General features: G+C 39.6%; 1 protein-coding gene across 2 annotated transcripts in view; it reads right to left on the bottom strand.

The window, feature by feature from the left end:
- Positions 1 to 15149: 15149 nt before the first annotated feature.
- The window catches only part of YWHAE (tyrosine 3-monooxygenase/tryptophan 5-monooxygenase activation protein epsilon), a 38971-nt gene continuing 36855 nt past the window's right edge, over positions 15150 to 17265 (bottom strand). For both annotated transcript variants that reach the window (XM_055403090.2, XM_055403081.2), the window contains one exon: positions 15150 to 16100. Coding sequence is in view for 1 of the 2 variants with exons in the window: in XM_055403081.2 (XP_055259056.1) it covers positions 16048 to 16100 (53 nt within the window). In the remaining variant the exon portion in view is untranslated. The remainder of the gene's footprint in view (positions 16101 to 17265) is intronic.

Here is a 17265-nt window from a genome sequence, read left to right on the forward strand (position 1 = left end):
ATTGCGATCATATGAGCTTGGGAGACTTATCTTAATGGATCTGAATAGGTGGGCAGGAAAGAACGAGATTCTGGCAACAGGGACTTATTCTGCACATTGTCTCATTTACTCTGCACCAAGAACCCACTGGAGGTACATGCCCACATTACAGACAGGGAAAATTTTTGTGCGCAATCACAGCTGGTAAGTGACAGAACCAGGAGTCAGCTCATGCCTCCCAAGACTTCTTCTGCTAACCTTAAAGCATTAGGCCAACCGCTGTCAGGTTTGAACTCTTAAGGCCAGCCACTGGTCCAGGCACCCGGGGCAGATTCACAGCAAGATAGTCAATGAACAGTAAATGTATGTTAAAAGATTAAAAAAAAGGGGGGGGAGGGCATAAAGGAATCCTGTTGGCAGGGGAGATTGGGCTTAAATAGGAAGGTGAGCTGGGCCTCCAGAGAAGGTGACTTTTGAGCTTAAGACTTGGAGGAGGTGAAGTGGGGAGAACTCTGGGAGACATGAAGTGTTCCAAGTGGAGGGACCAGCCAGTGCCCCAGAGGTGGGGGCAGACTTGGTGTGACAGGAATTGTAAGACCAGTGGGAGTGGGGCAAGGGAGGAGCGGTAGATGGGAGCATGTGACAGAGGGGACTGGATCAAGGAGGACTTGCATTCTCCTGAGAAGAGAACTAAAGCCGGCTCACCTGTAAACAGCCTGTGGTCTGCGATGATCAGGTCCAGTTTGGAGGCCCCTCTGGTGGTGGCATGCCATCAGATCCAGGGTTCAAGATCAATATCCGGAGCAGTAGTGGCTGGGTCCTAACAAAAGCCATGTGAAGCATGATTTTGGTCAGTGCCTCTCTTAGCAACCACCTCTGTACCGGCCTAATTTTCCAGGCCTCCTGTCCATTCTCTGAAGTACCTGATACCTTCCCAAGTGCATTCCTTTTCTGCTTACATTAACCAGAGTCAGATCCTAGTATTTTCAACAAAGAAACCTGCCTGGAGCCTTGATGCAGTCTGATCATCGAAGTCTCAAGCATCACCCTTTGTGAGGCCTGCCTTGACAACCTCAGTCACTTTTCCCTGCATCACTCTTTCTTTTCTTCACCGCACTTACCACCAAAGTTGCCTTGTGTATTTGCTCATGCCTTTCTCCCCTCACTAACCTTCATGAGAGTAGAGGCCCCCATCTGTCTCGTTCACCCCAGTAACCCCAGACTAGGACTGAGCCCAGAGCAGACCTCCAATTAAAGTATTTGTTGAATGAATGGATGAAAGCTGCCACATGGACATTGTTCAAAAGGAGCCAAATCCATGTGACTGGAGCAGGTGATTGTGATGATGTTGGGTCCAAGCCCAGGTTAGTATGCATAAGACTGTTTAGCTCCACAGACTTCTGGGGTGCAGATGACAAAGGACACCAGGTACCAGTGTTCTCTGAGTGGAGAAAAGGATAGAATGAGAGAAGCAAAGGAGAGAGGAAGAATGGGAGGTGGGTCAAGGCGGTAGAATATGAGGATATGGATCTCACCTCCCCCCACATCAAAAATACACGTGGACTAAACCTCACCAGAAACTAACAGGAAAACTGGCAGGACTCCTATACAACCAAGGCTGCAAGAAAAGAGTCCCACGTAATCAGGAAGGCTGGGAAGAAAACCACTGGGTCAGGACTTGTGCCCTTGGAAGGGGACTAAGAGGAAAAGTGAGTTGACACAGGTGGACACTCACCTTGGGGAGTGAGCAGGTTGAATCAGTGACTGGGCATCCCAGTCCCCGGGTCCTTTGCAGAGGATGCAAGACCCCGTGGCTGCACGGAGAATGACTGGGACAGATAATAGGCTGGAGAACCCTAGACTCCACTGGTAACGAGTGGGCAGTGCTGGCTCACCACCAGACAGGGCAAAGAGGTCTGCCCTAATAACTGCCACCTTGCCACAGCCCCTGACTCGAGTTGAGAGAACACGCTGGCCCTACTCACTCCACACCACAGCCTGGCACTGAATCTAGGGCAGCCAGATCCTGGGAAGAGATTTGATGGAGGGACACAGAGGTGGCCAGGGGACCTGGGCCACTGTAGGCACTTACTCAAACAGCACTGTGGGAGCAGCCCAGACTTCTGATGACGTTGCAGCCACTTCGGTCCTTGCAGCCACAACATCATGATTGCCAAGCCGACCCCATGCACTCCGTGCCACAGCCTTACACTAGAGCTGAGACCACAGCCAGGGTAAAGACATCGCTGATCGGGTTTTGGGCAGGACTGCAGATGCTTACACACGCAGCCATTGACTCTGTAAGCACACAGACCCTACTTACTTCAGCACTCCCGTCCTTTGGGGAAGAGGTTGAAGGGTAGGGAGAAGGAAAAACACACACTTCAAGGGAACAGAGCTAGCTCCAGCAGCCTGAGAGCAGACAGGAAGTCTCTTCTTACACCCTGCACGGTCTCTGGGTCCTCCAACACCAGCCATACTCGCTATCAAGATGACAGTTGTCAGCACATCCTGAGGAAAGACAGGGGTTGGCATTCACATCAAGTTCAACCCTCACACGAAAGACAGCACACACTGTCCACACAGGGATGCTCCCACATGAAAACACCCCTTCAGGGCCACAACAGGTAACTGTTCCACCTAAATCCAGAGAGACAGAGAAAGTTAAGTAAAACGAAAAGGCAGAGGAGCTACTCTCAATCGAAAGAGCAAGAGGAAATCTTTTCTTTTTTATAATTTTAATTGGAGGCTAATTACTTTACAGTATTGTGGTGGTTTTTGCCATACATTCATATGAATCAACCATGGGTGTATATGTGTTCCCCATCCTGAACCCCCCTCCCACCTCCCTCCCCAACCCATCCCTCAGGGTCATCCCAGTTGCACCAGCCTTGAGCACCCTGTCTCATGCATTGAACCTGGACTGGCGCTCTATTTCACATATGGTAATATACATGTTTCAACGTTATTCTCTCAAATCATCCCACCCTCGCCTTCTCCCACAGAGTCCAAAAGTCTGTTCTTTACATCTGTGTCTCTTTCACTATCTCACACATAGGGTCATCGTTACCATCTTTCTAAATTCCATATATATGAAGAGAAAATCCTGGAAGAAATAATGGAACAGGGATAATCAGTCTATAGACAATGAATACAAAAGGTCAGTAATAAAAATGCTAACTGAATTAAGAGGGTAGATCCAAGCACAGATCAGTTTAACAAGGGACTAGAAATTATAATAGAGACCCAATCAAAAACTGATAATGCAATCACCGACATAAAAAACTCTCTAGAAGCAATGAACAGCAGACACGGATACTTATGCAATTTATAACACAGAAGAATGCATAAGTGATCTGGAACACAGAGTAATAGAAATTACCCAACCAGAACAGAAGAAACAAAGGCAGGGGAGGGAGGGAGGAAAAGAAAGAAAAAAAAAGAGAGAAAACAACATATAAGATCTATGGGATAATATAAACTGCGCCAATATTCACATTATAGGGATTCCAGAAAAAGAGAAAGGGATCAAAACTGTACTTCAAGAAATTATGGCTGAACACTTCCTAAACCTAAAGGAAACATACCCAGTTACAGGAAGCACGGAGAATCACAAACAAGATGACTTCAAACCAGCCCACACCAAGGCATAAAGGGAGGAAGAAAAAAAAGTCATATACAAAGGAATCCCACAAGGCCATCAGATCATTTCTAGGGCAGAAACTTTACAGGCCAGAAGGAAGTGGCATAATATAGTCAAAGTCATAAAAGGGAAAATCCTGCAAGCTAGGGTACTCCACCTGGCAAGATTTTCATTTGGAATAGAAGGAAAGAATTTCTCCAACAAGCAAAAACTAAAAGAATTCAGTAATACTAAGTCTACCCTAAAAAAAGTTTGTTGTTGTTTTCTCTAAATGGAAAAGAATCTATAGAAAAGGGAAAATCCCAATAGGAAAAGCAAACATAGTAAGGAGTAAATATCACTTAAATTAGCCAGTACTCAAAATTTTTTAAAACTGTGAAAGCAACTACAATGAACAGTAAAAGGATAAGCATGAAGAGGTAAAATGATATCAAAAACACAAAATGGAATAAAATGTAGATCTGTTAGAATGTGTTTGAATCTAAATGATTATCAGTTTAAAACAAATATAATTACAGGTTAACATACATTAACCCCATGGTAACCACAAATCAAAAACCTGCAAGAGATACACAAAATCAAAAATAAAGGAACACAAGCATACTACAAAATAGAATCATGAAACCACAATGGGAGAAAAGAAGAACAAAGAAACAGAGAACTACAAAGACAACTGGAAGACAAGTAATAAAATGGCAGTAAGTACATACCTATCAAAAGTTACTTTAAACGTCAGTGTACTGGGAATTCCCTGGTGGTCCAGTGGCTAGAACTCAGTGCTTTGACTGCCGTGGCCCAGGTTCAATCCTTGGTTGGGGAACTAAGATCCCACAAGCTGACCACACACCCAAAAAACAGAAAAAAGTCACTGGATTAAATGCTGCAATCCAAAAATGTGTGGTGACCAAATGAATAAAACGTGAGGTCTTTCAATATACTGTCCACAACAGACTCACTTCAGGGCTAAAGACACAGACTGAAAGTGGGGGGTGGAAAAAGTTATTTCATACAAATAGAAACAACGAAAAGGCTGGGGTAGCAATACTCGTATCAGACAAGACCATTTAAAACAAAGGCTGTAACAAGAGACAAAGAACATTATATAATGAAAAAGGGATGAATACAAGAGGAGGATATTATACTCATTTAACATATATGCGCCCAATACAGGAACACTTAAATATATAAAGCAAATACTAACATATAAAGAGAGAAAGTGACAATAGGAAACTTGAACACACTACTGGCATCAGTGGACAGATCATGCAGGCAAAAATAAATAAATAAATAAGGCAACACAAGTCTTAAATGACACAATAAACCACTCTGAAAAACTTACAGCACTTCCTCTAAATTCAGGAGCTAGACAAGGATGCCCACTCTCACCACTTCTATTTGATAGTATTGCAAGTCCTACCCTCAGCAATCAGACAAGGAAAAAAAGTAAAAGGAATCCAAGTTGGAAGAGGCAAAACTGTCACTATTAAAGAACCCTGAAGTCTCCACCTAAAAAAGTTGTTAGAATAAATGAATTCAGCAAGGTTGCTGGATACAAGAGTAACACATAGACATCTGTATATGTGGAATCTAAAAAATAATATGAAAGAATGTATATGCGAAACAGAGAAAACCCGTGCTTACCAAGGCCGGGAGAGAAGGGAGAAGGACAAATTAGGAGTATGGGATTAACAGATACACACTGCTACATATAAAACAGATCAGCAGTATCTCATATACACTGCATAGCACAGGGAATGAGATGCATTGTCGTACGATAACCTATAATGGAACATAATCTGCAAACACCAAGCTACTATGCTGTACATCTGAAACACAATACTGTCAGTCAACTAGATTTCAGTTAAGAAAAAGAGTGAAAGGAGAAAAGAGAAAGCAGGCGGGCTAAGGGGAGTTAAGGAAGGGGAGGCCTGCCAAGAAGGCAGGCCGGGGTCAGGAAGGCCAGCTCCACTGCACACTCAAGAGGCCCAGGGGAAGTGGCAGCTCAGGATGGGCAGAAAATGTGGATTTCCAGATTATCCAGTGGCCGGGAAGAGTGCTCCAGGAAGGGGCTGAAGAGGAATCTAGAAATAAATCACACCAGGAGGGACATGTCCACGCATCCATGGCCAGCAGCAATGGACAAAGGGAAGCAGACTCACAGGTTGTGCAGCCAGGTTTGCAGTAAACAACCTGATCACTGAGATCCACTGGGGCATGAACAGGCCACTGTGCCAGGCTCTTTATGGGACTACTGAAAACAGGTCATCTGGCCAGGGAAATGCTCAGGAACATGTCTGGATATGGGAAGGTGAGGCACTGACTGGCAAGACCAACAAGGGACAGGTAGGCAGGGCGTAGGTAGACGTGGTCTCCTGGAAGTGGGACCACCTTCCATGGACACTGAAACCTAGTCAGGGCACTGCTTGCTCATAAGGACACTCTGGAACAAGTCCCCCAACTCTCTAGCACCAGCAGAGTTTACAGTGACTCTGCTCTCTCCCTAAATATTTCATGATAAAGGCAGCAGCCCCACACATCTGCTCCCCTGAGTACACAAGAGGGGGCAATAGAACTATTTAGAGGCAGGCAACTAGTTTCTGTGCTATTTGAGTGTGAAGGGAGTTCTTGGGACTTCCTTGGAGATCCAGCACACTTCCACTGCAGGAGGGCACAGGTTCAATCCCTGGTCAGGAAGTAACAACCCACAAACTGTGTGGCACGGCCAAAAAAAATGCGGAGGGGGGTCCATAAAGACTCTAAAAAAGTAACAGTGACCAGAGAGAAGGTACCAGAATTACAGTATCAGCAGCACTAACATGCAGAGATCTCAGTAAGACATGCAGACTGCTCTGCACATTCTGCTCATCTAATCCCCATAATTATCTTAATCCCCATCTTAGTCAGGAAAACTGAGGAACAGAAGACAATGCTCAAAGACAATTAAGGGGTAAAACATCAGGTTCACTGATCCTTGTTATTTTCCTTCTTACTCTGCTACTAAGCCCACTCTGAATTTTTATTTCAGATATTTTGTGTGTGTGTGTGATGCTGTGAGTATTGCAGGACTGTAGTTCCCTGAGAATTTCCTAGCCATTTAAAAAACAAACAAAAAACACAGAAGTTCCCAAATATCAAAATTAGTTATTGAGCTTCCAACCTCTCCTTGAGAAAAGATGCAGAAGTGCAACTGCTCTTGTCCTCTTCTCCGCTTTGAATCGAGTAATTTTTAAATTTCGTTATCTCCAGACTTTTAGCTATACCGTTTGCATTGTTTTTATACGATGCTTGCCCCAAGTATTACCATGCTATGCTGTGCTGTGCTTAGTCGCTCAGTCATGTCCGACTATTTGAGACCCCATGGACTGTAGCCCGCCAGCCTCCTCTGGTCCATGGGGATTCTCCAGGCAAGAATACTGGAGTGGGCTGCCATGCCCCTCTCCAGCTTATCTTCTCAACCCAGGGATCAAACCAGGTCTCCCACATTGCACGTGTATTCTTTACCATATGAGCCACCAGGGAAGCCCAAGAATACTGGAGTGGGTAGCCTATCCCTTCTCCAGCAGATCTCCCCAACCCAGGAATCAAACCGGGGGTCTTCTGCATTGCAGGAAAATTCTTTACCAGCTGAGCTACCAGGGAAGTCCAAGTATTACCATATATATTCTCAATTTCTCAAGGTCTTCTCAAAATGTAACATCACTTCCAGTAAAATACAAGACATTTACAATCAAATGTTATCAATTACCACCCCTTGACTTCCTCTTATGCCATAGTTACCACATGTATGATATACCTACATATATTAATCCCACAATGCACTTAAAAATTTTTGCTTCAGACACTTGTAAGATTTTTTTGAGAGAAATAAGTCTTTTACATTTACCTTCACATTACCATGTCAAGTGTTCTTCCTTCTTGAACATTAAGAATGCCAACTGTTCTCTTGTCCTTAGCACCACAGAAGAGAAATTTATGGCACTATTAACATTTCATCATTCCAAACTTTCAGGCTCATGAACATAAATGCAAAAAAAAAAAACCCTTAAAATTTTAGTAATTCAAATCCCAAAGTATTTTTAAAGAACAGGGGTTTATCCCAGGAATGCAGGATTGGTTTAATATTTTAAAAGCAATCATTATTATTAATTATAATTAATTATATTAATACACTAAAAGAGAACCCCACATGATCACTTAAATAGAAGGTACCTGACAAAAACATTTCTGACAAAAACTCTCGACAAATGAGGAGAAATTAACTCCTCAAACTGATAAAGAGCATTTAAGAAAAGCCTTCAGCTAAAGTCATATTTAATTGTGTAAGAATGCTTTTCTCCATAAGATCAGAAACAATATAAATGTCTGCTCTTACCATTCCTATTCAACATTGTGCTGGAGGTTCCAGCCAGTTCAATCAGGGAAGATAAATAAAAGCAGGAGAAAAAGTTAAAATTTTCTAACAGACAATATAATTGTCTATGAAGAAAATCTGATGAGATATACGAAAACAACAAAATACCACTAACTAAATGAGTTTAGCAAGGCTGCAGGATACAAAATCAATTCACAAATATCAATCTTATTTCTATATACTAGCAATGAGCTAGTCCCCAGGACGGGGTCGCACAGAGTCGGACACGACTGAAGCGATTTAGCAGCAGTAGCAGCAATGAGCAGTCAAAAATTGGATTTTAAAAAGCATACAAAAACAAAAAATTCATACTTAGGAACAAATATGACAAAAGATGTGAAAGACTTGCACACTGAACAGTACAAAACACCACTGGAATTTTAAAAGGCTTAGAGAGTCTTATTCATGGATCAGAAGATTCAATATTGTTATTAGAACAGACACCTCACTGAAGAAAATACACAGATGGCAAATAAGCATATAAAAAGATGCTCAACATTAGTCATTAGGAAAATAGAAATCAAAAACACCTATTACAATAAAAAATTAAAAAGAGTAAGCCAGCTCTACGGTTCAATGGATATAGTTTGTTGGACTTATAAAAAGACTGGCAGGAAATTACCAAGTACAAAAAGGAAACCTTCAGCCTTTGGAGGTTGAAGGCTATATTGACTGTCTTGATCATGATGGTTTTACATGTGCATAATAGCCCCAAACTTCTCAAACTGTATAGTTTACATACATGACTTAAGTCAAACAGAGCTGCTTTTTTACGGGAAAAAGCTTTCAAAAGTTTCCTAAAGACAGCCAAATACACATATAGAACATTTTCCTATTTTTATTTTGATATTTTCTATTCTATTCTAATTAACATTGTATGCAAACAAGTTCCTATATTAGCATGTTTTAACTTCACCTTTTTATTTAAACAGCAACATAGTACACACAGTAAGGCCATACAATTCAAGCCACATTGATGGGTGTTTAGGTTACTTCAAATTTGCTATTATAATGCCAAAGTGAACATATTTTGCATATATTTGTAAATAAGTATACACACACAAGCAAAGGGTGCATTTATTTAATACTTTTTGTCCAGTCTCAGGATCTACATAAATCTGTTAGAAATAAGTTAGTTTAGCAAGGTAATAAAATACAAGGTCAATATATAAGTAGCAACATACTACTTAAAATAACATGAAAAGAAATCAATACCTAGAAATAAGTCCAATAAAAGGTACCAGACCTCTACACAGAAAACCACAAAACATGGAAATTCCCTGGTGGTCCAGTGGTTAGAACTTGGAGTTTTCACTGCCAGGGTTTACGTTCAATTTCCGACTGAGGAAATCAAGACCCTGCAAGCTGTGTCGCACAACTAAACCAAAATACAACCCACAAAACACAGGGGAAAAAAATTAAAGATCTAAATAAATGGAATAGACTGTGTTCATGGATTGAAGAACGTGATTCTGTGCAGTGTGTGAATTCTCCCAAATTTATTTACAGATTCAATAAAATCCTCATCAACATACTAGCAGATGGTTGTTGCTGCTCTACTACTCAAATTATCAAGTTGATTCTAAGGTGTATATGGAAATGCAAAGAGCCAAGAATAACCAATACAATCTTAAACAACAAAAAATGGAGGACTGACATTACCAGATATTGAATTATTTTATACCTATAGTGTTACACAGGCACTAGGACAAGACCAATGGAACAATAACTGTTGCTGGATAAGTTAAATATCCACATGGAAAAATGTTTAACACCTTATTACCATGCACAAAATAGATTCTAGGTGCTAGATCTAGATATGACAGGTCAAAGACCGCTTCTAGAAAAACAAGTTTAACAATCTTGAGGTAGATAAATATTTCTTAAATAGGACACACAAAGCATTTTACATTACAGGAAAATACAGATATATTGGACTATATTAAGAACTGCTCAAGACATCATTAAGATACTAAAAAAGCAGGGCACAGAAAGGGAGATGACAGTAACTATAATGACACACTCTAAATATATAGATACCTCCCCAAAAATATAAAGATGCCCTACAAATCAATGACGACAACCTACAGAAAAATAGGCAAAGATGTCCAAATGTCCATAATCACATTAAAAAGTACTCGGTCTCAGTCATCAGGAAAATAGAAATTAAACCCAGATATCACTACACATCCACCAGACGGCTACAACTAAAAAGTGACTATACCAAATGCCAGGGAAGATTTAGAGCAACTGAGAAACTGCAAAGCAGCAGTGTACTGTCAAAACAGTATAACTGCTTCGGAAACCTGTTTTGCACCATCTACGAGGCTGAAGCTATGGTTTTTCTAGTAGTGACATATGGATGTGAGAGTGGGACTATAAAGAAAGTTGAGCGCCAAAGAACCGATGCTTGGAAGTCGTGTTGGAAGACTCCCGAGAGTGCCTTGGACTCTAACAAGATCCAACCAGTCAATCCTAAAGGAAATTAGTCCTGACTATTCATTGGAAGGACTGATGCAAAGAACTGACTCACTGGAAAAGACCCAACCCTGATGCTGGGAAAGACTGAAAGCAGAAGGGGGACGACAGGATGGGCGACAGCTTGGATGGCATCACTGACTCAATGAACATTGAAGTTGAGCAAGCTCCGGGAGTTGGTGATGAATAGGGAAGCCTGGTGTGCTGCAATCCATGGGGTCAGAGTCGGAAACGACTTGAGTGACTGAACTGAATGGATGAGGCTGAACACATATACTCCCTATGACCCAGCAATTCCATTTTAAGATATTTATACATTAATTCATACACATACATACCAGAAGACATGCACAAAAGTCCATAGCAACATTACTTGTACCACCCCAAAACTGAAAATACCCATCCATAGAATAGGTAACGGTATACTAATCTAACAGAGTACTCTCATACATGGCCATGAAAATACACTATTACAGGCAATTTATCATATGTGAAACAAATTGCCAGTCCAGGTTCAATGCATGATACAGGACGCTCAGGGCTGGTGTACTGGGATGAATCAGAGGGATGGGATGGGGAGGGAGGTGGGTTCAAGATGGGGAACACATGTACACCTGGAGCAGATTCATGTCAATGTATGGCAAAACCAATAATGTAAAGTAAAAAAAAAAAAAGGAAAAAGTTAAAAAAAAATATGCTTTCAAAAAAAATAAAACTTTATAACCCATTACATTCTAATATTGCAATTAAAATTTGTTAAAAAAAAATACACTATTATAGGCAATGATATGGACTAACCCCATAAACCTAATGTTGAGGGGGAAAAAACAAGCCATTTCATTTATATGTCAACCATTTAAAAACCAGGAAAAATTGATCAATAACAATGATCCAGACACTGGTTCCATTTGTGGGGGTAAATTAAGGAACGGGGCATGAAGCAGTCCTTTAGGATGTTGGTCCTGTTGTGATTAAATGGTGTGTTCCCTTTGTAAAAATTAAAAAATTCTAAGATGTATCCTCACAATGAAATCTTAGCCAAGGTGAAATTGGCATCTGTTTTGGCTTACATTTCCTTAATGATCAATGAATGATGTTAAGTGAAAAAAAATGTTTTAAAGATTCCTAGAATTCTGCTAAAAGCAAATTCTAAGGGAATTCAGCAATTACTGAGGTCTGTTAAGGCTACAAATAATGGAAAAGAAGCCTTAGGTGCTAAAATAAGGCCTACCCCAATTCTATAGCACCAGAATTCTAAATGGAGAGTGTCTTAGTGGAAGACTCACAAACCATGCTGAGACTTACAGCACAACTGAAGAGTGGTCAATGATGGCTTTAGACAGAACAACGCTCCTGGGCATGACTCATAATGTATGGGTTATACAAGTACACATCCTTAACACCAACTGTGTGAGAAACAAATGCCTAAAACCCAACAACTTTTTCTTAAAAAAAAAAAAAAAAAAAAACTTAGGTTATCTGGAAAACTCAGTCACAGCACTACAGCAACTTGACAATCCACAATTACTACTTATTATCTATTTGGATTATGCCTCTACTTGTCCAAGCTAACCTATTTTAAACTGGAAGAATGGCTCCACTTATTTAAAAAACAGAAAAACTAATTTTTAAATTTCTAAATTAAGCTACTAGAAAAAAATTAGTCATTAATCTTGACTCTTTCTAGATGGTAGCCACCAGAGCCCTAAACATACTTAACCATTTATATTCTATTTCCTCAATTCTAACTGATTTATACTAGTTTAATTTATACTACAGCTTTTCAAAAAGGCATGAATCAGTTGCAAACCATATACTGATCTCAGAAATGTTGAAGTGTATTTCAATAAAGCACTAATAGCCTAGAAGAAAAAGAATGCTTAATGGTTATGAGCATGGGCTCTTCAGTCATACAAACCCAGCTCTGAATCCTGTTTGACTACTACTAACTTTGTAGCTTTGGAGAAGTTTCTCAGCTACTCCCTATCCGTTTTCCTATTGGCAAAATGCAGATGGAAAACTCACCTAATGACTGAGTACCTATGCACTGCTGCTGCTAAGCCACTTCAGTCATGTCCGACTCTGACTAGGCACTATCTAATGACAGAGCCTTGCACACAGCTGATACTCAGTCTTGGCTGTTAGTTGTCAGTTATCAATCACAAGTCTAGGATCTCAGAGAAATGAAAGCTACACCAAGACAGGGTTTAATTCTGCCTCCTCTAAAAGCTCACAATTCCCTTCCACTAGTGGCAGGGGATGGGGGGAAGGGGCAAGATAGGGGTAGGGAATTTAGAGGTACAACCTATATCAACACTATAAATGGGAGTATAATCTTTAAAAACTGTGACTATGTTGCACACCTGAAATTCATATTATAAATCAACTATACCTCAAAACATAAACAAAAAACCACTCCAATGGGGAAAAAGAAAACTTTAAATTCAAAGAAAAACAATTCTTTTAGTGAAGCTTCCCTGAATTTTACCAGGGAACCCAGTGAACATGTTAAAAATTTCAAAGATTCATCTCTATTGCAAAAATTTCAGCATGCTCACCCCTCTAACTGTCCTAGGATCAATACCATAGCAGCTAATTGGGGATTTTTGTTTTTTAAAACTCACAAACAGCATTCATCTGGAGCAAGAGTAGCAGTGTTATTTATACTATTCCACCAGGATGCCCTTATAACAATCTAACTTAAAGTTCATTCTAGTCTTCCTAGAATGCAGCAAAACGATTTTCTTTTCTGGCCACTCATCTCAATACTCAAGCATGGGTATAAACCTATTTATTGTTACTACTAACATTTCAGAAAACCTCTGGGTTTAAAACTCCCATTTTTAAGCCAAAAAAATCAAAATTAAAAGATTAACCGCATTCAAGTTTGTAAGGGTCAAGTTCCTATTTCAATCAACTGATCCTCACAAATGACTAAACCAAGAACTGAAGAAAAACACTGCACCTTCCCAGACCAGATACAGGAAGTGGAGTAAGTCACACTTCTGCAGCCTTCACACTTGACTGCCTTCCAGTCTTTGATCTTTCTGAAGACCTATAACCAAACAAAACTCTCCTGATGATGATGTCTCATCACTGTTTTCTTTGGATGGCAAGCTCTTTTTCTCCATACCTAGACTGTCACATCACTGAAAATGCTCACAGCATTTTGAATTTGCTGAATACATACAACAAAGTCTACATAGGCAACCAAGGAACTCTTACACTAAGCAAATTCATGTTGACAACCCAACTGAACAGAGAATCGCCTCCACCTTCAGACTATTTTGTAAAAAGATAACCTATGTGTTCATGTGAACTCTTCCAAGTCCAGGCATCCACACATTTGTGGGAGCAGCCTGCAAAACCCTGATTAGCAGCTTCTTTAAAAATCTGCAGTAAGGGTTTTACAAATTCCTCTAGTGTTGGACTGAAATGCAGCATACAGTTGACAAAAATACTGCTGGAAAAAGAACAAATCATCTCATTAGCTCTTGGAGGTAGCTCCATAGAGTATAATTTGTATGTGATCCTCTCCAACTATCTGATAGAAAAACAATTCACAAAAATATGATTGTTCGTTCTACATACTATTTTAATAGGAACTACTAGTACATCACTAGTTAATTTCCCAAGTCTCAATGCCAAAGAACTTAAGTCCAAGATACACTTTTGGTATATCTCATTGAGCAATGAGTCGAGCACAGTGAAGCTGGTACTCTCATACGTTGCTGATGTGGCTATAATGTGGAATAACTCTTCGAGGGAAAATACTGGGTTGGTCAAAAGGCTCATTCGGTAAAAATAAAAGACATATTTTCACCAAGAACTTTACTGATCATTGTAGTCACAACCGAATGAGTGTTTTGGCCAACCCAATAGTATTTACCAATTGCAAAGCTGTTTTCTAACACATGAAATCTAAAAACGTATCACAGATACACAGGCAACTATTTAAGCAGACCATTAACAAAGACATTTACTGCAGCAACATTTACAACTGCAAAGCTCGAAATAAGCTCAATGTTCAAGAGTAGTCAACTCCCCACCCCAAAAAAATCAGGAGTACATCAATGTGAGGCAGTCATTCAAATGAGACAGACCTCAATGCCTGACATAAAATCACCTATATTAACTAAATATCTGTACACATTGATGTATAAATTCTCTCAAAGATGTTACTTACATCGAGTTCTAATAAAGAGGACCACTGTACTATTTCACCATGTGTACGTGTACTACTGAGAATCTATTTAATTCTTCTATATTCCTGCCACTCATTGGGGCAGGTGGAAAATAACCTCAGCCTTCAGTTGTACAACTCCAAAAATTGCATGTTAGATGATCCTTAAGTACATTTTGTATTATAAATAAACACTGGCACTTTAATCATTAAAATAAACATCATACTGTTACCTGATTTAGAAGACAGGATACCTGCACTATTTATACTTCCTGTTCTTCAGAACCAGGTTACATACAGCTAACTTTCCCCTCTAGAAACATACATTTTTGGGAAACAAGTGACTTATGAAAGAAAAAAAAGAAAAGAGATCTTCTTCACATTCAGGCAAAAAATATAATCAATGTATTTAGACTAGAGATTTTATTATAGAAGGAAAAAGGATAGAGGCACAATAATGTTTGGCATTTTTAATTTAGGTTTGTTTTATTTAAGTTTAATGTTAATCCATGCTGTGTTTCAGTAAGAACAATACAGATTCTGTATCTGTGGCTCCAGTCAGATATCCAGTAGTACAAATTAGCTTCAAGTTACACATACTGAACAAAAGAGGTTGAGCGAGCGAAGGGGGGCGGGGCCCAGGGGGAGAGGGAAGAAGAAGAAACGAAGAGTTGAACACGCATGCAGGCTTTTCCATACCACCTTCAATGCTAACCTGCTTCAGAGGGAGAGTAAAAGTAGGCAAGAATGAGCAGCCACGGATTGTTGAACTGTTACCAGCACCATGCTTTTCAGCAACATTTCAGCAGAGTTTGAAACACTTTTTTACAGCAAAACCATTACAACAAACTCCCCAAAAAACCTTTTACCACCTCAAGCTAACACCCAATTAATTTTAAACATTGGTATAAAATTCAATTTAAACAATTAGAAAAAGGGAAAATGATACCACATACACCTCTATAGTGTGATTAACCTTTCTCTTAGATGCTTGCATCACGTAAAATTCTAATGGCTTTCGAATGTAATTTCCATTTCTAATGGTGATCTTGCCACATCTGGCAGGAGACAATACAGTAATGCTGAAAAAGCCTCTATGCAGTCCTCTTAGTGTTCTTAAAGAACCTAAAAGCTGGGACCAGTAAAATCCACAGAAATTCACTCTTGCCTTTAAGAACTTTTGAAAACTGTTTAAAAAAAAAAAAAAACCAACAGGGCAGGAACCTAAATTCTGAGACCAAATGTAAAAGTCAGATTTGGTGGTTCTCAGTGACAATGGGGGAATTTCCAAGAGGGGTGGGATGGGAAGGTCTAGGGTGGTCAGAGATGGTTTCTCTTGTTGGCTTTTATGTCTCACTGATTTTCATCTTCCACATCCTGCAGCGCTTCTTTATTCTGCTCTTCACCTGCAAAGAAGAATGACAATTAATTTATAACCTACTAAACTAGGTTGCTGTGAGGACAGACAAAGGTATCATTCCAAGCATAAGACTCCTTATATTTGATACAACTGGTTTAAACACAGACAGGCAAAGGACTTCTACCATCCTTGACACCTTAGATGCCTAAGCCAAGAGGTGCTGCTGGATCAAGGTCCTGAATAATCAACAGGATGAAAAAAATAATTGATGCATAGTAAGTCAATGTTTTTATGCTAAAAAAGCACTTAAGTAGACAGCCAAAGTAACCATATTATTAAAATGATTTTCAAGCTTTCATGTATATCTTGAGTCAAAATACTCTTTCTCAATAACCTCACCTCTTCAAGAACCAAGAGTATTTTATAAATTTTTGCAAAATCTAATTGACCTGAAGGTTCATTAGAAACATTTCAATATGAGAAGTGAGCAGTAAAATGATTCAAAGGAGTTGGAAGATTCTGCTTTTGTAAACAAATATTTTACACACTTTTTATCTTGGACAATCGCACCAAATCATAAACCAAATCTCTCACTCCAGAGTGGAACAGCATGCTCAAAGTAAACCAGACCACTGAGGTTATTAAAGAAGGGCATTTGGACCAGTTCTCTCATGCCACTTTTCTCTTCCCTTTGAACATGATTATTAATTAGCCTGAGGAATTTCAACTGCACTATGACATGCAATCGAAAGCCAGCCTATTCACCAGTCATCTACCTATTAATAAGCATAAGACAGCCATAATAAAGGAAGCATGCAGGCTTTTGCCAAAAAATAAACAGATAAAAGTTACATTCTTTTGTGCTTTAATAAACCACTAATTCCTAAGTAGTTACTAGTTTGATCAAAATAAATGAAAAAATCAATGAACTAATCCAATAATCATGATACTTCAGACAATTCATCCATTCATACTGCTTGTTAAATTACTTATTCAGAATGGACAAAAGACACTAAGACCAGCTCCCTACAGACATAAAGCAAAACTCTGAGGAACACTTTTAAATGGTCTTGTCTTAAAGACCTTGATACGATAAATGCTGTCATGGCAGTAAGGGTAAAGACAGTTTTAGTTATTTCAACATTTTCTTTTGTGATAAAAATGTTTGCCATTTGTTTTAAAAAAGTATTTAAGGTACATAAAGATTGACT

Source organism: Moschus berezovskii, chromosome 20, assembly GCF_049115385.1.
Source record: "Moschus berezovskii isolate FMDL1 chromosome 20, NW_MosBer_1.0, whole genome shotgun sequence".
NCBI lineage: Eukaryota > Metazoa > Chordata > Mammalia > Artiodactyla > Moschidae > Moschus > Moschus berezovskii.